Source organism: Acanthochromis polyacanthus, chromosome 3, assembly GCF_021347895.1.
Source record: "Acanthochromis polyacanthus isolate Apoly-LR-REF ecotype Palm Island chromosome 3, KAUST_Apoly_ChrSc, whole genome shotgun sequence".
Lineage (NCBI taxonomy): Eukaryota > Metazoa > Chordata > Actinopteri > Pomacentridae > Acanthochromis > Acanthochromis polyacanthus.
In genome coordinates, this window is record NC_067115.1 from 14,468,422 (window position 1) to 14,489,676 (window position 21,255).

Genomic DNA, 21,255 nt, shown 5'->3' on the forward strand with positions numbered 1-21,255 from the left:
TGTGGCACTGTACAAGTCATTCTCGGTGAACTTGCTCATTCGGAATGGTGCAGCGTCTTACCGAGCGCTTTTCAAAACCTAGTCCTTTTAAAGACAATAAAGCACACATCCTGTGTTAGCGCTCGCTCACGGCACTACATTGTGATTGGTCAGTTCTGGTGCCGGCGCTCTCTGCCGTCCAAATAACGGATTCTGATTGGTTTTCAGCGTCACGTGACTCAACGTCTATTGGTGAATTTACGAATAAATCCGCCGAGAACCGCCGGCGCGCCATTTTCAACTTTTTCCAGCTCCAAATCATCTAGGAGCTGAACTTATTGATAGCTTACACTTACGTAGTGTCGCTGTCATTGTTTTACTCTGCTTTTATTATTTATTATAGTGTATTTATATTAAAATGAACTGCGTGGACTTTCCGAGAGTTCTGCCAAATTCACCGAGGAAAGCTCGGGGACAGATCCAGGTTCGTATCTGACTGATTTAACAGGATAAATAACAGGATAAATTACGCCTACAGGACACAATATTTGCTAACTATAGCTCTACATCTGAAAGCATGCCGTATGTGTATTTATTGTTTTTCATATCTGAACGTCGTCCTGAGTCTAACAGTCCCTTTTTTGCTCTTCGCAGGTCATCTTCGGACCAATGTTTTCAGGCAAAAGGTGAAAAAAAAAATCCAAACAGCACGTTTATAGGATTGTGGTCAGCCACTGTTAATCGTGATACGTTTTTAAAGTAATGTTAAGCAATAATGAAGTGATACTTTCCGCCCACACTTCACCATCCCGCCAAATTCTGCTTTGTTTATCCAGCTCCCATCTGTGTTGTTGTGAAACTTACAGCTGGCATGCTTTATGTTTTCAACTGCAAATCAACATCTGCAATTTTAGGATTATTTCACACTGATTTTGCCCCTTCTTAACTTTTAGTCAATATGTCAGACAGTATGCTTTGCCACATGCTTGTGAATTTAACGAGACTGGAAGTGTCATGTCTTCAAGTGAACTTTAATATGCAAAATACACATATTGATTTGACTAAAACGGATTTTTACTTTGCAGCACTGAACTGATGAGAAGAGTGCGTCGTTTCCAGATAGCCCAGTACAACTGCCTGGTCATCAAATATGCCAAAGACACACGTTATTCAGATCAAGGGATGGCCACACATGACAAGTAAGCCCTCTGTTTATTTTTACTCTTTGTATTTACTTATGCTGTTCATATTTACACTAATAGAGTTAGCATTTGGGGAAATAATGGGCGCAAAAGGAGGCATTAACTCTGTAATCTAGCTGTATGCAGTTATTTCACATTAACAAGTACAGCACAGGCATAAAGGGCTCTTAGTGGAAACATAATATGGAATAATGCTGATAATGTATATCTGAAATATAGCCTCTGATAGGACAATATCACAGATTTATTTGCTGCCCTTTGGACACTGTGTATACCTCATGTATATAAAGTGTCAGGAACCCTGTATGTCTGGATAACTGTATTTATTCCTATATCACCAGAATTTGCTTTTAAGTTTTTAATTGTAAACATGCTCCATTAAATATATCTGTAGCTGTACATAAGAGTTAAACATTTGCTTTTGGAGCTGTGCAGTCCGTGAGAAATCTGCCTCTTCTTAAGTCTGGGTCATCATAATGCCTGAGCAAAAGCTGACCTCTAGTGGTGAGAATCCTCAGTAGATTTTCCTGCCAAGGGTTGTTATAGTTTAAATGGAATATACTGTAACAAGGGAGTGTTACAAATAGATGTTTGGAATGTTACTGATTTGTGTATGAGCAGACTAACACAACACAATGCACTTTTTCTGATAGAAATTAAGTTTTTCTCCTTTATTCTGTTCATCTTTCAGAAGCACAATGGCAGCTGTACCGGCCAATCGTCTGGGGGATGTGCGGTCTTTGGCACTGCAAGTCTGTGTCATCGGAATTGATGAGGGACAGTTTGTAAGTTTCTATAAATACTGTATAATTTTCTATTTCTTTCATGTTAACCAGTTCGCATCCATGCTCTCTGAACTAGTAAATGGTGCCAATTACAGTTATCCCTGTGTGCAATCAGGTCTTTGTGTTAACATAGAGGTAAACAAAGTCATCACTAACTAGTGTGTGCATCTTTGGTGTCGTAGTTTCCAGACACTGTGGAGTTTTGTGAGGAGATGGCCAATTTAGGGAAGACCGTCATCGTCGCTGCCTTGGATGGAACTTTCCAGAGAAAGGTGAATATCTTAGTTTCTATGTCAGTGTGTTGCTGTCCAACAGATGAACTCTGTGTGACTCTGTGAGCAAGACTGAAAACGGATTTAACAAAATGTCGAAAACAAAGGCAACATTTTTAAGGAAGAGCTGAACAATCTGCCGGGGTAACACTACCACGTTCTATAGTGTCTGTGCTGTCTTTGTAATGTAATTATACCTCCATCTAGTCTGCAGTCCTGATTGCTTTTCTGCTGTCCTGTGCATTCTTGTAGCCATTTGGAAACATCCTGAACCTTGTGCCTCTAGCAGAGAGCGTAGTGAAGCTCCACGCCGTCTGCATGCAGTGTTACAAAGACGCTGCCTACACCAAGAGGATAGGATCAGAGAAGGAGGTGAGGAGGCAAAGAACCAAAACAAAGTTTTGGAGGGGAAAAACAGGTCAAATCCTCTGAACCATGAAGCTTACTAGCATGTTTAAAAGGTGATTATACCATTTATTGGAGCTAGGAACTGTACAAATGGTCAGATTCTTAAATTTATGATGATCCTTGAATGTAGAATGCCATCTGTCCATCTACTATCTATACACCACTTAATCCTCTGCAGGGTCTGTCCTAGCTGATTTAAGGAGAAGACAGTGTTTACACTGGACAGGTCACCAGTCTGTGATAGGGCCAAATAGAGAAACAAGCAACCAAGCACACTGAAATTCACACAAACAATTTAGAATCACCAATTAATGTCAGCATGTTTTTGGACTGTGAGAGGAAGGGACTTTCAAGCTATGAGGTGACAATGCTAACCACCTCATACTGTGCTGCCCTAACAGTGAGACCAATAGCAACCAGCAGCTGTGTGACAAAAATTCAGGGACATTTCAGCTGAACTACATTCTGTTTCCATAGAGCAGATAGGAGACAAAATGAAAATAGTTAAATATCTACTATTACAATCTGACTCTGAAGCTGCAACAAAACAGGGAGACAGCAACAGTATGGTGACTAAAAAGAAGGTTTACTGTCACACAAAACCACCACATGTGCACAGTGGTGACAGCAACCAAACACCCAAAGCCACGTGGCTGGAGCTCCGGCAGGCAGCAGCTCCTGTCAGAGAGAGCTTGACTGTAGTGAGGGAGGTTTAAATAGTTGAGCCACTTGGTCCCAGGTGTGGCTCATTCAGCTGATGACCCTGACTGAGCCCTGGAAAGACACAACAGAGCACCTGGTGTCCCGGTAGAGGGTCGTCACACTACATTATGTAGTTTGGTTTTTCCTTCCATTATCACTAACACCTCTGGGAGTTCGAAAGAACGTTGACTCCAGTTTTTTATCCAATTTTGGTAAAACAAACAAAATTCTACTTTCAGATTTTCTTTTTTGGGGGGGGTTAACTGTTTCACAAAAGACATGTCTCAGTTGTCTCTACTGCTGCTCAGGGTTTTACTGTTTCTGTAGAGGTGCAGGGCTTTCTATTCCAGTGAAAAATGAGCCCACAGTGAAGAAACACACACCCAGGAACTACTTGGGGTTCAAAGGCTTAAGTGAATTTTTGATGGGATGGGGCTAAAACTCTGCTAGGGTTTATTTTCTCTGTGAAATGGATAAATTCAAACAAGCATCCAAGAAGGGTTTAGTCATGAGCAACTGGACTAATAATGATGTGGACTGTGACATGTTATAACAAGCTGTTATATGCTCATTTTACCAAAACCTGCCAGAGCCTGAGTCTAAAAGGCTTAAAGTAAAATTCCAGTGGGATGAACATGTGCTTGGTTTCTCATCTTTCATTCTCCTACGCCATTGTGTCCATATTCCCACCCTGTATAGTGGGTTTAGAAGATTGAAGAGAAACAAATCTGTTCATGTGTTTGTCTTTTTTCTTAAAATTTTAAATAACTATCAACTGTGTTTGCTGTAGGTGGAGGTGATTGGCGGAGCTGACAAATATCAGGCGGTATGCAGAAAGTGTTACGGAGGTCTGACGGTGGACAAAGAGAACAGTTTTCTCCTCAGGAATGAAACTCCACAAAATGTTCTCACAGGAAAACTTGTGGACCCTGGAGTTCCCAGGAAGCTTTTCTCTTCTCTCCACCTCTGAAGACTTATTTTAATGTAAATACATTTATATGTTTTTCTTCTTCCCTGACCCTGTCCCGTGGGACTACAGATGGAAATTAGCCTGAAGGCTATAATCTGGCATGTTTACTTTCATGTTTTTTTTTTCATGTCTGTTCATTAACATGCATTGTCCCAATCAAATAAATAAAGAAAAAAATAAAAAATAAGACTTGCCCCAGGAAAAATGTATCAGTTGTGTTTGGGTGTGAAAGTAATGGGTGGAATTGTTTTATCTTTAATAACTTTTAGTTGTTTTTTAATTTAATCAATGTGTCTGCTAGAGTATTTGATAAGTCGGTTAATTTCTTCTGGTGTGTAATTGTTGTGGTCATTTACTTGAAACATATTGAAAAGCACTTAACTCTGAATATAAGGAAGATGGCAACCGACTGCCACTGGTTTAACTACATTGTGGTGTTGTGTTCATATCTGTAACTTATGTTTGGGCTTCTTTCTACATCTTTAACTGTAGCATTATTTTATCAAATCTAAGGTGTGACAATATTTTGCTGTTTAACAAAATGTATTTTTGCTATTATTCATAAGCAAGACAGTGTGAAAACTGTATTGCAGATCAGAAATGGTCTCAAATAAAATCTACAGTTTCGAAACACTGAATCTCTTATTAGCTTTCATTGCAATGGTTGAGAAATTCTCCTTTCAAAAGGTAAATGTTTCTAACTGCTGCACAAACTTTGTAATGTGTAATGTAATGCCCTCGCATCCAACAGTAGACCAAAATAACCAGTTTGTCTTGGCAGACTCCTCTGTTGTGCAGTGAGCCGAGTGTATCCTCTGTACTCAATATAAAACCTGTAATACTGCATTGGATGATTAACGAGATGTTATTTGTATTCTATGAACCAAAGCAGATCAGTTATGCTTCTGCCACCCATGACATAAAATCAAAACAAATGAGAAAAGGAACTTCACAACTCGATGGTAAAAACATACAAACAAGAAAAATCCAAACAGTTTTTATAAAACATTTAATGAAGGCATCACAAATCCTTCTAGTCTCACATCTAAATCATGAACCTTAATAAAATGTGCATTAGTCTAACTTATCTTTGAGCAAAGTTTTAAAAGTGGACAATTATTTTTTGCTTGAAAGACGTAAATCATCACATTTTAGCTTTTCTTTACCTCTAAGGCCAATAAGTTGAAGCAGGAAATGGTACAGGCACAGTTTAAGAAGAAAATTTGAGTCATTTAAGCTGGTAGTCATCAAACAGCTTCACTGATTTTAAATACTAATTTAAGAATGGATTTCCCAGAACATGGAAATTAGTAAAAATCATTCAAGCACAGCAGCAAGAGCAGCTGTGATGCACAGCTGTTTAAATAGAACTTCAAGATTCAATCATGGCACATTTTTCTCTCATTCACTTTCCCTCCCAAAACCACTTCAAAGTTTATTTCTGTCCTTGAGGCACAAATGACAAATCAACAGCAGTGTTTTTCATGTTTTTGGCTTCAGCAATTTAGGCACATTTTAAAGGACAAACATTATCAACAACTCTACGATCACAACAACACCATGTTTGACAAATGCGACGACAGACCCAGACTCTGCTTACGCCCCTGCAGCAACCTTGGAACAATGAGCCGAAGCTGATGTCAGGCCAACGTTTCAGTGTCATTTGATCTACAGAAGGCAGAACTGGATTCAGACGAGGTGTTAAACTGACAAACATATTACTATTGGGCACAAAGCGACAAAGTAAACCAGCAGTCTTTCTGAAGACAGATGTTTGATTCTCATAATTACAGGCCGGGTCGTTAATGTGTGATCGACTCTGGCTGTAATCTGCCTTTAACAGTTTAGAGTGAGAAGCCTGAGATAAACATCAGTGTTGAGAAAGCTTAATGTCCTCGGAGGAAGTGCGAGGCTGCCCTGAAGAAGAAGCAGTGTTTCCGGCGGTTAATGAGTTACTTGTGTGTGTGAGGACATGCTCAGTGGATAAACCAGTTCAATAAATGTAGCTATCTGCCTGCTCCTCCCTCTAGTCGATCTGAAAGTTTAAAGTGTAAAGGTGACTATGAATGTACAAAGGACACGTCTTCAGTTTGGTACATCTAACCCGGTTTCACAAATCTCTTACATTTTCCATGATCAGATTTAAGAATATGCAGGGTTTTAATGGATATAGACAGTATAGATGGCTTCTTAACACAGAAAACCTTAACAAAAGGTGATTTTATGGTTATATGGCGAACAAACTCTGTGCTCCACAAATTAAAACTGGGGACATTTGACTTTACATTTTCCCAATTGCTAAATTAATTCAATGCATACTAAACTGTTACTAATTCTCAAGATTAACAAACAGAAAAAGAGAAATCCACTCAACCGAATAAGAAAAAACAATCAAGCACATACAACCATTAAAATCGCAGTTTTGCATAGTGAAATATATGTACAAATGTACATCCTCAGGTTCCACCAGAGCAAAGAGAAACGCATCATGTGCTCTCTGATTGGTGTTGTCGTAGTCTTCACAAAGTCACATTGTGCGATAAATTCTACTACTACCCCTGCAGGATCAGCCCTTTTGAGGTAAAAGTTGCGTCTTTGCACACAGGTCTAAGGTCAGATTACTCAACCACCAGCTCTAATCTCAACAGTCAGCCTGATGTCTTAAGATCTGATCTCAGAGCCTTCGACGTAAACAGCAGCGTCCCTCATCTCTGACCTGAAGCTGCGCTGCTCTGGCTCTCAAATGTCGGAAAAGTGTGTTAAATGAAATATAAAACCATATCAGTATGGCATCGCTGCATGTCAGGGCAGTGCAGCTGCAGTCAGAGTGCCGACAGATGACCTGGAACACCGCTTCCACGTAAACCTCCCTTCGTCTCAGTAGCTGGGCGGCCGGTAGTCGGAGTCGACCTGCGGCTGGATGTTTGGGGTGAAGGCAGGCTGCTGGGTCAGGTCGGGAATGCCGCTGGGATAGGGGGTGTAGGTGGTGGGGTTGTAGGTGGTGGGGGTGTAGGTGGTGGGGTTGTAGGATGTGGGGGCGTACGTGGGAGGGTAGGGGGTGTGGTGATCCGCCGGCGGCTCCGTGTACGTTGGGATGGCGCCGTCATTTACACCACGGCGGAAACGATGGAAGGCAAAGTAGGTGAGGATTCCCTGCACAAGGAGATGAAAACATCAGGGTCAGATGAGCTTCTTTCAAGGCCTTTCCAGTCAGTTTTACTAAATATTAGACATTACATAATGTGAAGTTACAGCCAGCAGCTGGTGAGCTACACAAACATGGTGGAAACGGTTGGTCTGTAAAGAAAATCAGCCCACCAGCACCTCTAAATCAAACTAATTAGCACATATATTTTGTTCGCAATTGCAGACAAAAGCCAAAGCATGAAAAACATGCTTTGGCATGTTTTTCAAGTCCTCCATATTCCCAGTCTGAAAGAGGCTTACAGTATTTGAGCATTAGTAATGAAATCAAGACAGCAGCGTTCCTGCTCACCCAGGTGGCGATAGAGAAGAATGAGAAGGTGATGGAGGCTCGTGCAGCATCTTCAGGGATACTGCTAACATCATGAGTGCGACTCCACTGACTGGCCAACAGGCAGAAACACACAAACCACAGGAAGGTCCAGGCCACTAGAAAACACACAAACACATAGATACATTTCCCTCATTAAGTTATAGCAGGTCAGCTGAACACCCTGATCCTGACAACACAACAAAAGCAACAGAATAAAAATGGGTTCTCCTGTTGCCATCTGTTAAAATGGACACACGCTGTTTTTTCCAACTACCACTCCTTTGTTTGCAGGAAGAATGGCCGACTGTGAACTGAGCTGTGTGCAGCTGATGAATGTTTATTTTCATCAGAATCTGTGAGGTCACCCTCCCCCTCCACCCTGCTGCGAACTCATCGTCTACTGTGTGTGACGATGAACAATACGTTATGTCAGGAGAACAGGCAGCGGTCTGTTCCACGTCACCTCAACTCTCAGAGGCTTCTGTATGAAAAGGCTCACATTCAAATGAGAAAACGAAAGCAATAACAAGGACAAAATCCCTCTTAGAGGAGAATAACATGGTGGTAAAAATATGAAGCATCACTACGCAATGACTGCTAAACATCCCCTTTAAACCACCATGTTTGTATCAAAAGCAACCAGTCATATTAAACTAGGTTAATCTGTGGATTGAATTACTTATGTGTCAACATATGTGACTCTACACACAATAACAAAGATCTTAATATCGAATAAACATCCTAAATTAGAAGGACTTTAAATATTAAACAGATAATTTCAAGAACATTTATTGTCCTTATCATTGTGCATATTTGCAGTAATACTATTTGGCCAACTGGTATGTTTTTGTTTTCAGGGCTGATATCAGTTTTTAGCAAACAAAGACAACAATAACCAAAGTTTGGACTTGATATAACTGTGATGAAATTAAATGTGCACAAACTTTACTTTTAAAACTTTGCTGGAATGTCTTTTTTGACACATTTATTTAAAAGAGAACTTTAAACATTTATCTTGCATTGTTGATGGGCCATTACCTGTGAAGTGTGGCCAAAGAAATAGCTCTTTGGGTGTTAAATTGCTTGAGACCACAGACTGACTACAAACTGAGAGGCGGCTGCATGAAAACCAAAGCAGCACATTTTAAAGGAATTCATTTTATTGGGAATAAGTGCATCAGTGCAATAACTGGTCGACCTCAAATCAAAGTTAAACGTACACGTTTCCAAGAGCAGTAAATTGTGTCAAATGATTTCGTTGTCATGACTGTACAATATAAAGTATAGATAAAGATGTGAGAGTTCAGAGTTATTTTTTCACTAGAAATGGGTGCAGAGCTGGAAAGGAGGTTTATGAGAACAGTAAGACTGAAACAAAACATCAACCTTCTGGACCCTGAACAGTTTTTTTAAAATTATTTTGTTGTTTGTTTTTTAAAATGCTGTCACATTTTTTACTCATTGTGGACAGCATACTTCACCTTTACAAAAACAACACAGAATTAAGGAGAACTCAGAAATGCTTGTTGCACAGTATGATACCACACTAATGCCAAAATGACACTTTTTACTTTACCTTTTTCAAAAACAGAGACAAAAGTTGAACTTCTTTCATTATTTAGTTTGAACAACCACGGAGTCAGCTTGTCCAGCATTTTTCCTGTTACCTACAGGTGTTAGCAGTACTGGTAAAAATGGTGGTTTCATGTGTCACAGACATCTTATTACATTCAGTATCTGCTCTGTGCCCAGTTCAAAGTCCCGAAATTTCTGTCCCCCGACTGTTGGTCGCAGCTGAATCACTAATTACTTCCCAGTTGTGTAGAGAAGGACAGAATTTTTAGTTTTCTACAAAATGTAGTTTGTTATTTTTGGCACATTCACTGACACATGCACATTTATGTGGTTTTAAGCTTAGACTTTATCATTTTGCTGACTGAACGACAACCTGAAGAGGAGCTCAAGGACAATCAGAAAGCTGAAAATCCACAATTGTAGTTTTACAGATTATGGCTCTGATAAATAGTTTAATTTTGACGATTTCTTTGAAGAAAACATGATTTTAAACCCTCTGTCAGGTTTTGCAGTTCAGAGCATTAAAAAGCTACAAGCCAAAAATCAAAACAATGAGCTGAAAGAAGCTAAAACACAAAGTTGTACGGAACAGCAAAGTCTGGTGATAATTCTCTGTAGGTTAGTGAATGACATTTTTTCAAATTACAGGTGTGCCACTGTTAAAATAATAAAGCCCTTATGAAGTACGAAACCTGCTCACCTGAAAATCCCAGGTCAGCCATGACAGCATACTTCCTCTCCTGTGCATTGCTCATGAAAGGCAAGTAAATATCCAACACCAGGAAGGCCACACATGCCAGGAAGGCAATCACCCCGATGCCCACAGCGTATTGACACGCAGAGTCATTCTGGTTGAAGATGCATTTAGCTTCAGCACTGTGGTGAGGGTTGATGTAACCTTCTGTAGTGATGCAGGCAAACACCACAACAGCAAAAATCTGCAGAGAAACAGAAAAGAAGAAAGCAGCCATGAAGGACAAGTTAAGGAACAGTGTTTTAAACCTTTTCTGATTTGAAAACATACAAGAGAACAGTTAGAAAGGCTTTTATAGTTTACCCATTAACTAAAAATTGCATACTTTACATAACTGTCTACCTTTTTTCAAAAGCAAAGCTAAACATTTTCAGAACAACCTACTAACTTCAGTTCATGAAAGCACTGTGTGAAAATCGTCAAGCAGGCTTAAGACATACTTTACATTTGATATTTTCAGTTAAGAGGTGCTGTGCTTTATAAAACTACTCCTTCGTGGTGCAGTTACTTGTACATCTGCTATTTAAAAGGACTCCAGTGACCTGCTGTTGGAAAAAAAATATTCAAAGAAAGAAATAAAAACCCGGGCCCAACATCAAATAAATTTAGAAAAATGTAAAATAAAAAAGTGAGCATATCAAGTTGCGCACCACATCTACCAGTTCACCAGGTTTGTTTACTTTCTAGAGCTGCTTCTGCTAACTCTAAGAGATCTCAGCCACCAGCAAAGCTCACCAAATGTTCTTCTGTTGGCCACAAGAGTCTTCATGCACTGCTAGCCTCAAATTAACTGAGCACCCAGTGGATTACTTTTATTATAAATGTCAATGTGACCACTACAATAGGCAAGTCCTAGTGTTAGCATGTTGCACGGCTAATGTGGCTAACATTACCATTAACTTTGATGATGTGCCCACAGGTCAGAGCTCTGTTGAAATTGAAGAGTTCAAAGACATTCAGAAATGGTGGAAATAAATATTTTTTTATTTCTTTTTTAAATTATTTTTTCATTTCAATGCTTGTCTTGCTTCAGTGCCACCTAAATTCAGGTAGTTGTATCTGTTTGCTTCTTTCCTGCTCTCTGTGCTCACATATACTGTATTTTAATACAGTCAAATTCCCAAGAAAGCTGTTATCATTTCTCTTATTTTTCTGTTATCAGACAACAGAACAAATGAAACAGACTACGCATTAACCAGCTGTCACATCAGAGCCATTTTCCAAGCTGCTGCTCTGGACTGCTGATTTTATCACCACAACAGTGTCTAAATGCAAGAGTTTTAAAAACAAACACTGTACAGTGAATTCAGTGATATTTACATGTAAAAAGGTGATATACAGTCGGGTCATATAAAGACATTCACATCTGTGTTAACTGTTTTGCTCTGCGCCGTCAATCACAGACACAGAGAGAGTCTTCTTCCTGAAAGAGGCGTGGACAGCAGCAACTCAGCTGTATTTGAAGCTACAGACACTGACACAGCCTGTTTAGAACAGGGACAAAAACAGAAGTAGTACAGTCATGGTAAATTGAACCATTTTTGCAGTATTTTGAGCCAAAAAAAATTGAAAGATACATTCTGGAGACATGTGAGACTTTCATTAATTTGCAGAAAAGTGGCACAACATGGACCTTTACCAATTAAATCATGAAGCTGTATCCACTTCTACTTTTACAAACTGGCTAAACTGATTGTATAACAACATCACAAAAAATGTGTTTTCTCATTAGTTACTCCTAAAATATTCTCCTGCTCTTGTGCTTGTCTTGCTAACTGCTGCCTGGTTGCTTTGACTGTCCTGTGGTCGGCCGCCGATATCTGCTCCGATTACCCACCTAACCATGTGACCTACTTCTGAGTGCAGCTGCCTGCCATGTGATTCCAGAGATGCCACCAGCTCCCTAACAACACTCATAATGAGATCTGGGAGCAGGACAGAGAGGGACTGTTTAACCGGTGGGAAGGAAGAGAGGCCGCGGTCCTGCTGGTGGGATGAGCCCAACGACAGAAAATGAGCCGGAGACGTTAAGGAAGCAAACACAAGGGGAGTTCCTGAATATGAGACAGAAGTGAGACAGGGACTTTCACAGGAGCAGATGGATGTTTCTGTTAAATAAACATAGAGAAAGTTTTGATGTGCTGAGGGACAGACTTTAACCCCCCCATTGTCCTCATTTACGGGCACCAAAAATGTTGTTCCTTTCTCTGGAAAAACTCAAAAACTCAGCAAAAAAATCCCCCAAATTCATAAAAAAAAATTGCAAAATCTTCAGGAAGAAAATTCCTTAAAAGTTTCCCTTGAAAGTTTTATTTTTAAAAAAATCCCCACATTTGGCAAGAAATAATACATTTTTAAAAAATGTAAATCTTTAAAAAAAAAAATCTTTCCAAAAAAAAATCCTAAAAATATCTAATGTGATTCCATATATATCAGTAAAACTTTGAATGTTTTCTTTAAGAACATTCAGGGAAAAAAAATCAACCAAAATCCAGAGAAATTCGCTGGATTGTGGTTGATTTTTTTCTGAATGTTCTTAAAGAAACATTTTTTTTAACATTTTTTTTCCACTCAAATATGTTCAAAAATTTCCCAAAAATATTAAAAAACTGCAAGTTTTCACTGTGAAAATATATTTTTTTCCAAATTTTAAACTTTAAAACGGGTCCATTTGACCCGCAGGATGACAGGAGGGCTAAACAAGCAGATATTTTCCTTGGTACAGGAGCAGGTGTGGTGCATTATGGGAGCTGTAGGCAGGGCTGCAGAGCGAACAATCCACTCTTGCGCCACAGGTTTTGGCTTACAGAAGCAGAATTAACATCACCACAGATACACGATGATCTAGCCAGAATGAATCTGAGATGAGTTGAGCACAGTTGACAGGCGGATCACTGAGACACACTGACTAAGATTAAGAGTGAGGGTCAGCTGAGGAAACGCAGGTATCACCTTACCTGCCCATCAGTCGCTGTTTACCAGCAACACACACATAATCTCTCTCGCACAGTTTCCCAAACACCAGATACAACCAAGGACACATTCTGTCCTGAGGCCTCATCTGCCACACTGGATACACTAGCTGGGCTAAGCTGTGTGTCTTGTTTCTGTTTGTGCTCACAATACATGCATATTAGCAGCAAGACAAACAGATAAATTACACTTAATTACCCTTGTGTAGCCCAAAACACACCAGCAAGTTTGAAAAGGTTATCTTTATGAACTTGGAAAAATGACACCACTTAACAGAGCCAAAAAATTGCCCTTAAATTATGTGATTCCGTTGGCGAAAACAACCGTATTTCATCAACATTACTCCACCTTATGCATGTCACTTTTTTTTTTTAAATGCCAAAAATGAACCATTTATTCCTACTAAATTCTGAATAAAGGCAAAAATTCTGTGAAGCCATGAGTGACTCAGCTGCAACCAGCCGTCACCTGGCAAATATTCTGTGACTTTTCAGTTGAACTGCAGGCAGTGTTTCTGTTTACACAGAGCAGACAGAAGACAAATATGGAAACAAATTAAAAACATAACCAAGAAAACATCAAATTGTATGCAGAGTCAATATTTTCCCATCAATCACACCTGTGGGCACTTGGACAAATAAGGTGCTTATTAATACCATGGAGGTTTTTTATGTTTTTAAAGTAAGTAAACAAATGTAATTTTTGTTTTCTGCTTTTTAATAACTAATGTCATACTGCACAGAAGGCATCTTTGATTTTTCTTCAATAGACACAGAGGTTCAGGAAAAAATTGATGAGAAAAATTGAACTTGCAGGGTACAAATAAGACAGTAGAAAACAAACTGTGCAGTTCAAGCCAAGCAGATGACAATAAAGCACATGTAGCTACTGTGAGGAGATATGATTTCATTTTTACCAAGGAGATGTTGAGGTCAAGGACAAACTCAAGTCTCTGCTCTTACTGCGGATTTCACTGCATCAAATCATTGTGAACTTTGCAAGTCAGTGTCCTAATCACAAAACAAATCAGGGCCATAAAATTTGCCTAGCAACAGGTGATCGGGGGTGTGTGACAACTTCCCAGAACTTTCCCAGGTGTCTCACTTCCCCTCTCAGTGCAAACATGTGTCTGTGTGACCTCCTCAGAATGACAGCTACCAACACCGCCTGTTAAAACACGACCACAGCGGATCACGCAGTCTATACGTGGTGGGCGTTGTGCTTCAGGAAGTGAGAGTCTGTGTGTGTCTGCGACGGTTTTGTGTCTTTGTCCTCTGACAGCAGCAGTGTTGACCTGAGCTGTCACCGAGCTGCTGTCACAGAGCAGCTGCATGAAACGCGACTCCCGGGGGACACGCTGCCTTAAAGCCGAAATAAAAATATATCCTTAAACCGCTCCACATGGGTAGTTCAGGGGCTCCGGGCCAGACGCACCTGTTCACACGTCAGGCCGAACACCCCTGCTGCCTCATCGGAGAAATTACAGCGACTTTATAACATAAAATCCAGCCTGATCGGTGCACTCACCCAGCTAAGCAGCCGCACGATTGTCTGCGGTTGTCGGACAAACTTCCAGAAGTCGAAGCCTCCCCCTGCGAGCGCAGCCCCGTAAGCACTAATACCGCCCGTCTCCTCCATGTTTTAGATCCTTTGGAGTTCTCCGTGCGTCTCGGACCGACCTGACAGCTCAGCCTTTCTACTAACTAACTAAAACTAGAAACTGTGGCCACCTCCTGCTGCGCTGCTTCACCGGAGCCACTCCGAGGAGCTGCGCAAAAGGCCGTGCGTAAAAGGGGTGGAGCTCAACAGGAAAGACGATCATGTGCGGCTGTTATCATTACTTAACTTCTCTAGCCATGTATTTTTAGAGATAAAAAACACTCATGTTCACACTGAAAGGACACGGCAGAGCATCAGATGTTTATTTAACCACAACAGCCTGTGTTTACAGAGCTAACATCCCCGTGGCCCTTTAAACTGGTTCATCCTCCAGCGTCCTCTTCTCTTCTTCAATGTGGAGTCATTCATCCACAGAAGCTTCAGATGCCTGAGGGGGACACAAACACGACAGTTTGACTGGCTGTCTGCAACCAAGTCAATGATAATAAACCCATCTGTTCTCACGTGATCAAATTCATCTCCTCTGGCTGCGTTCACCACATCAGGGTCCTCATTGTACACTGACAAGTCCTACAAGAAAAGATTATTTAAGTACACTTACTGGCTCAGGACAAATATGATGAAATAATATACACTGGCTTCTGTCAGTGGATGAAAGACTGAAGACTAACCAGGTCGCCCTCATATGCAGCCCTCATTGTGTCCATCTCCAGGTTCAACCTCAGAGGAAAACAAGTCAAGTTTTACACTCATAGTCAAGCAGCAGGCTAAGGTTGTTAAAGGTGCAAGCTGAAGAGGAACGAATGATCCAGTGACACTGAAATAATATGTTTTTTTTAGGCCGGTATTTATAGATTTCTTTTGATTATTTATATTTAAATTTGATGACCTCTTGCAAAAATATCGAATGCAATGAAGTGAAAGGAACATAATGTTTGTGCCACAAAATTAAAATGACATTTGCATCATTGTAAGCAACTATGTAAACTAAACAGTGAAACAAATAAAATGTGTGAGAAGAATCATTTTCTGAATCAAAATTCTTTTAGTGATAAACTTGTTTTGAACGATAAACTCGATTCATCACATTTTTAGCTGTTTACTGATAGAACAGTGTTATTTGACAACTGATTCCTCATATTAAAGTCAAAATAGAAAGAAGTATTAAAGTTGCCATAAGAAATAGTTTACATGTAATATTTTAATTTCTAATGTGCCTTTTAACCTAAAAAAATAGACTTTTCCCAGCTTACCTGGTTGACTATAACAGCCTGTAAACTAAAATGTCTATGTAAAGAAAATCCCAGATTGCATATAAAAATGGATGGAGCATCACCCACTGGTTTGTGGAGTGCTGCTCTGAATTTTTGAGTTTGTAATTTGTAGTGACCTGTCAGTCACAAAGTATCCCCACCCTAAAGCAAAGACTGATTTAACGTTCATTTTATTCTAATTTATGAAGTGAACATCATGCTGTATTGAAAGAGATATAAAACTAGCAATTAAGAACATAAAATAATTCAAACATGTTTACTGAGGAGGAAATCAACTGAGAAGTAAGATCATTTTGTCATATTTCTCAGATTCCAACACTTTCCAGGTATCTCCTGTTTCCAGACTTCATTTTTTTTTCGCTTGAACAATACCAGCAAAACCTTTAAATGTCTTGTTTTGTGTAATCTTTTGATGAGACAGGTGGATTTCTGCAGTCTCTAATTATTTTTATCATAAAAATGTGACAATAAGGCCAAAAAAAGTAACTTGTGTAAAATGTGACAATATGCTGCATCAGAGGCTGACTATTTCAGCACTTTGTCATTAAAGATATTTATTTATTTCAAAGATGTGTGACCTGCTGACCCTGTAGGTCCACAGTTCAGATTTCACGCTGTCTAATGAAGGCAGGCATAAACAATATTAAAACATGTCCTCCAAACTAACTGTTGATGTTTTGGATTTTCAGAGTAGAGACAAAGACTTAGAGCTTTAATCTGCAGCATTTTAACTCACAGTATAGATGACTACATTAATATTTATCTATATGTGATAACATAGTAGACCTCTGACCCAGATTTTATGTCATTTGTTGCTATGGGCTTTTGTGTGGAAGCCACTATGTTGACAAGGAAAACAGGAAAAGGGCCACTAGACTTTGTCATTTACAGCAGTTACCATTGTTTCTCTCAAAGGCCCATTGACTGCTAACATGTTATTTTTCCTCAGAAAAAGAAAACGTGACTGAAGATCAAGCAGCACAGTTCTCTTTGCAAGAGGAGGTAGCAACTTCATATGAAATGTAGCCGTCATGTCTGCGCAGATTCATGCAGGCCTCAGTAGTCCAGGAGGTTCAGCAGAAGACAACAGGCTTATTCTTTCTTGGTTCTAGAAGATTTTGGTTGTATTTAGGTTCTTGATGGGATTTCACCTCTCATTGATGAGAGCCAGCAGAACTATCAACACTCTGAGTTCACCCTAAGGTTAAAACACCCAAATACAAGCTAATCAGCATTGCAGAAAGAAGTGCACAGGCCTATAACCCACAAGACTAGGAAATCCACCTGCATCTAAAAAACAAGGGCCACTCCTTTGAGGACAGCAATGCTTAGTTTCTGGAAGACTGATGGTTTGAGGGAGATGCTATTGCATCTTTACTAATCTAGAACAGTGATCTCTAAGCAGAGGAGGTACTTGTAAAGCAGTCTTGAGACCTCTTCTTAAAAGGTTTCACCACCATTAAGTCTTTGACTCATCCCTTCTTGGGTAGCTTCACAACCAATATGATTTTGGGGCTCACATATACTGTACATCTGGAACTCTCCATCAATCAATTAAAACTGAAGAAGCCTCTTGTGTGAAACGTGAAACATTTTTCAAGAACCAAAAAGAGAAGTTCAGTTGCCTTCTGCTGAAGCTCTTTGGATGTGGTCATCATTTTTAGGGTATCAGAAGTAAGCAAAGAAATAACTCACAGAGACTTCTCCCCATACTGCCTCCGCCCTGAAAGAAGCGCAAATCGTGTTATTTCTCAGTGCCAAAATGAGAGGAGCAACATCAGACAAAAATAGGCCCTCAACTCACTGAACATCACTCCAATGCAGCAACAAATGGACACCAGGAGAATCAGAGCCGTGAAGCATCCAAAGACAACCGCCACCAGCAAGATGGGAAGCCGATTCAGCACTAGAGGAGCAGAAAGATGAAAGAAAAGATGAAACCAGCTGCAACAAGGATGTTTTACTCAGATCAACAGCAGCAGATCAACTGTACCGTCTTTATCCAAATAGTGCTTCTTGCTGCTTATTGCAGTGGTGTTGTCGAAGCTGTCGGATACTTCACAGTGGTATGTGCCAGTGCTGCTCCTCCCTACGGACAGTAGGAGTATAGATTGTTTTGGAGCCTCGTTGGCCACATAGTAGAAGCTTCCTCGGTCTTGTAGAAGTGTTTTGTTGAGGAACCACTGGTACCGTAGATGAGATCCCTTCTTTACCTTGCAGTAGAACCTCAGACCTACAATAGCATAGTTTTCTCCAAGGTCAAAATCGTAATGCATCGTCACCGGCCCACCAGCTGGAACTGTTGGACACATTGTGGATTGAAAAGAGATATGGTAAAAAATGGACTGTTGTGCAAAAAGTAGCCTGCTGCAATGTTACTTTTAAACGAGCCACATACCAACTTCTAAAGGCAACCAATCACTGTATGCAATCCGTTCTCCATTGTTTGCTTGGCACTGGAGCCATCCTAAGTGGCGGTCCAAGACCAGTGGAACCTTAAATGTAGCTTGCCTATCATCAGTTGTCATATTTGTGACCAGTTCTGTCCTGTTGTAGAGGGAAAAGGTGATGGGTGGAGTTCCTCTTGTTGACTCACAGGTGACAACAGCAGAATAATTTTGGGAATCCTCCTTTAACACGGTGAATGCGATGTTTGGGCTTGACACGAAATCTGAAGGAATGGGAAGTAGAAGGATGTTATTTTGCTATATTTGAAATAAATCTAGAAAAAAATGAACACCAAGGGAGTTTACCATTGATGACAGCTAACCTTTAATTGTGACTACAACTTCAGAGCTGTTGGAGCTGAACACTGTTGTCTTGTTGAAAGTGTTGGTCGCCATACACATGTAGGAGCCACTGTCTTTAGAAGATGTTCTGAGGGACACAAAGGTATTTTATTCTTAGAGCACTTGTGACTTTTTTCTTGGGCAGTGTTGGACAGATTTGTAGTTCTTTAACCTGGGTCATTACAGTACTTATATCATGCCAATGACTAGTTTATGTTATGTTTATACATACTTCTTCTTCATAAAAACTTCAGTTTTACAGTTCTTTCTGTGTTTTTGTTCATTGGTACATGACATGTACTCCTTATATTAAAAAAAAGTTATTTTAACATTTCTGCTTGTCTATACATTGAACAAATGAGGTAAAATATATAGTGAGTTTAAGAGGTGATAACTGTAACTAAATAACTGGAACTGTAGCACCTGCTGGATTGCCTTAATAATATTCCTCTGACCTGTCGATCCTGAGGAGGTTATCTGCAGCATAGTGGACTGGAGACTGAGAGACGGGCTGACCATTGAGCAGCCACTTGTAGGAAACGTGAGTCCCAGCACTGAGTTGACACTGTAGCTGAAGTGCATTCCCCTCATAGAACTCCATTGGATCTGAATGAATGATCTCTGCACCTTTCACTGGGTCTGCAGGAGAGACATCACAATATTCTGATTACCTTATCCTATTTCAAAACAAGAAGAATTCTTTTTGTTTGGGCAATGAACAGTTTTCTAAATTTGGACCTTTGATTTCTGAAACAAGGACAGCCCCCTTGTGGTCATGTGGTTTTATTTTCATGATGTTATGACATTGTGGGCTACGCAACATGGACTGAAATACTAGGAAGTATGTGTGCAGTTTTTATTAAAGTGAGCACTTTAAGTTTGACCTACTGGCCCACAGAGCAGCATCCTGACTTGACTGTTCATCATCAAGCTACAGGCTGATGAAACCACCGATTCTGACGTCAGTTGCAGGCAAACTTAACACTGGGTAATTTCGTGAAAATTATTTTTTTTATGTTTAACCATGCTCTGGCTGGCTTCTATTCTACATGGTAAAAGCTCTATTTTTGAAAAAGAGACTTGGCCAAAAATCAGCTTACAGTAAAAGCAAATAAATACAACAGACAGCATAAAAGATAGGCAAAAATGAATATACACAATGCTTTATGCTACTGTTACAGGGATGCTATGTACATGCAAGAGACTCACCAATAACCTTCAGGTAGTGTGGGTGGCTCACAGTGGGTGTTATCCCTGAGTTGTTCTGTGCACTCACAACACACTCCAGGTATCCCTCATGAGATGGTTTGATCACCTTTGGAATGGCTCCAACCTCCCCTCTCAGCGAAGTGTATCCACCCAGCGACCTATTACGGTCACCTACCCTAGAAAAGGTTGACAATTAAAGGAATTTGCTATCATTTTTTAATGCATTTTGGCACTGTGATCAAATTGAGCATGCACACTTGAATAACTGCAAGTAGATTTCTTCATCTCCTGCGTAGTCTGGCACTTCACATTTAAAATATACAACTTCTTTAGCTAAAGCCTCCGAAGGGCCGTACAGCCGCGGACGCCCCAGAAATGACTGACCTGTTAGAAAAAAAAAAAAAAAAAATTTACCACAAAGAATCGTCAGCTGCAAAATGATATAAACTTACTACACATATACATATCATGAAGTCAACTTACTGCTTCCTTTCCTGCAGTAGAGCAAACCTGAAGTGATGAAGAAGAAATGAGTTTACAGGAGTTTCAAACTGTGGAATATTACCTGTATTGTTGGGCAGTTTGTGTTGATCAGCTTACCCAGTATGACCACGAAGACAGAAGCGAACATCTTGGAGTAAAATAAAAGGCTTTAATGCCCTGTACAGTACAGGGCAGATGAATCCTGACTGTTTCAAATTAAGCGCTGAAGCACTGTGTGTGCAAAAAGCATGCACACACAGAGACATGTGCAAAAAACTGATAGTGTTTAACTACACCTCCCTGCTGCCCCCTCCCTCTGTAGCATCACACCAGTTTGTTCACGCTGTAACTGTCATAAAGTACAGTACAAGAATATTACAGGAACACAAGTCAGAAACAGCCATACAAGATCGATCTATCTATCTATCTATCTATCTATCTATCTATCTATCTATGCAAAGAAACAGCGTACAGCAATTTCCTGCTCTTTATAACTAAAAATAAAGGTGATCTTATTTTTGAAATAATTTGGCAACTCGAGAACAGCAACAGATAGTTTGTGTTTAAATTTTAAAAATGACAAAAGGGGTGCAGGATCACACTGTATGTCCATGACCTGAAAAAGAGACAGAGGGGAGGTCGTGTCGTGATGTCTTTTTGTTTAGAACTGGTTAATTATGTCTTAAAAAGTACGTTTTTGTAGGACAGCACATAACTCTTTGTGCTGGGCAGTTGCCATTTTC

General features: G+C 40.0%; 3 protein-coding genes across 3 annotated transcripts; 1 reads left to right on the forward strand and 2 right to left on the reverse strand.

Annotated features, from left to right (window-relative positions):
* Positions 1 to 281: 281 nt before the first annotated feature.
* Positions 282 to 4,322, forward strand: tk1 (thymidine kinase 1, soluble). The gene is made up of 7 exons (XM_022207426.2): positions 282 to 463; positions 634 to 665; positions 1,065 to 1,178; positions 1,873 to 1,966; positions 2,149 to 2,238; positions 2,491 to 2,610; positions 4,139 to 4,322. Exons 1-7 carry the CDS (start codon positions 398 to 400, stop codon positions 4,316 to 4,318), a joined length of 696 nt encoding a protein of 231 aa, XP_022063118.2. The 5' UTR covers positions 282 to 397; the 3' UTR covers positions 4,319 to 4,322.
* A 988-nt stretch (positions 4,323 to 5,310) lies between these two features.
* syngr2b (synaptogyrin 2b) lies at positions 5,311 to 14,922 on the reverse strand. The gene is made up of 4 exons (XM_022207804.2): positions 14,665 to 14,922; positions 10,111 to 10,348; positions 7,815 to 7,951; positions 5,311 to 7,471 (listed from the first exon to the last, which is right to left on the reverse strand). Exons 1-4 carry the CDS (start codon positions 14,773 to 14,775, stop codon positions 7,196 to 7,198), a joined length of 762 nt encoding a protein of 253 aa, XP_022063496.1. The 5' UTR covers positions 14,776 to 14,922; the 3' UTR covers positions 5,311 to 7,195.
* Positions 14,923 to 15,036: 114 nt separating this feature from the next.
* On the reverse strand, positions 15,037 to 20,936 carry si:dkey-93h22.7 (contactin-5). The gene is made up of 13 exons (XM_022207784.2): positions 20,630 to 20,936; positions 20,513 to 20,539; positions 20,287 to 20,413; positions 20,030 to 20,205; positions 19,276 to 19,459; positions 18,802 to 18,908; positions 18,430 to 18,702; positions 18,025 to 18,330; positions 17,836 to 17,937; positions 17,727 to 17,754; positions 15,429 to 15,477; positions 15,262 to 15,327; positions 15,037 to 15,184 (listed from the first exon to the last, which is right to left on the reverse strand). Exons 1-13 carry the CDS (start codon positions 20,658 to 20,660, stop codon positions 15,158 to 15,160), a joined length of 1,503 nt encoding a protein of 500 aa, XP_022063476.1. The 5' UTR covers positions 20,661 to 20,936; the 3' UTR covers positions 15,037 to 15,157.
* Positions 20,937 to 21,255: the final 319 nt, after the last annotated feature.

Coding starts and splice junctions, on each gene's coding strand:
- tk1 (XM_022207426.2), top strand. CDS start 398: ATGAACTGCGTGGACTTTCCGAGAGTTCTGCCAAATTCACCGAGGAAA. Junction 464..633: donor AAGCTCGGGGACAGATCCAG/GTTCGTATCTGA, acceptor TGCTCTTCGCAG/GTCATCTTCGGACCAATGTT. Junction 1,179..1,872: donor GGGATGGCCACACATGACAA/GTAAGCCCTCTG, acceptor TTCATCTTTCAG/AAGCACAATGGCAGCTGTAC.
- si:dkey-93h22.7 (XM_022207784.2), bottom strand. CDS start 20,660: ATGTTCGCTTCTGTCTTCGTGGTCATACTGG. Junction 18,703..18,801: donor AGTTGTAGTCACAATTAAAG/GTTAGCTGTCAT, acceptor CCATTCCTTCAG/ATTTCGTGTCAAGCCCAAAC. Junction 17,938..18,024: donor GCACTATTTGGATAAAGACG/GTACAGTTGATC, acceptor CTGCTCCTCTAG/TGCTGAATCGGCTTCCCATC.
- syngr2b (XM_022207804.2), bottom strand. CDS start 14,775: ATGGAGGAGACGGGCGGTATTAGTGCTTACGGGGCTGCGCTCGCAGGG. Junction 10,349..14,664: donor TCGTGCGGCTGCTTAGCTGG/GTGAGTGCACCG, acceptor GTTTCTCTGCAG/ATTTTTGCTGTTGTGGTGTT. Junction 7,472..7,814: donor TCTTCTCTATCGCCACCTGG/GTGAGCAGGAAC, acceptor CTCCTTGTGCAG/GGAATCCTCACCTACTTTGC.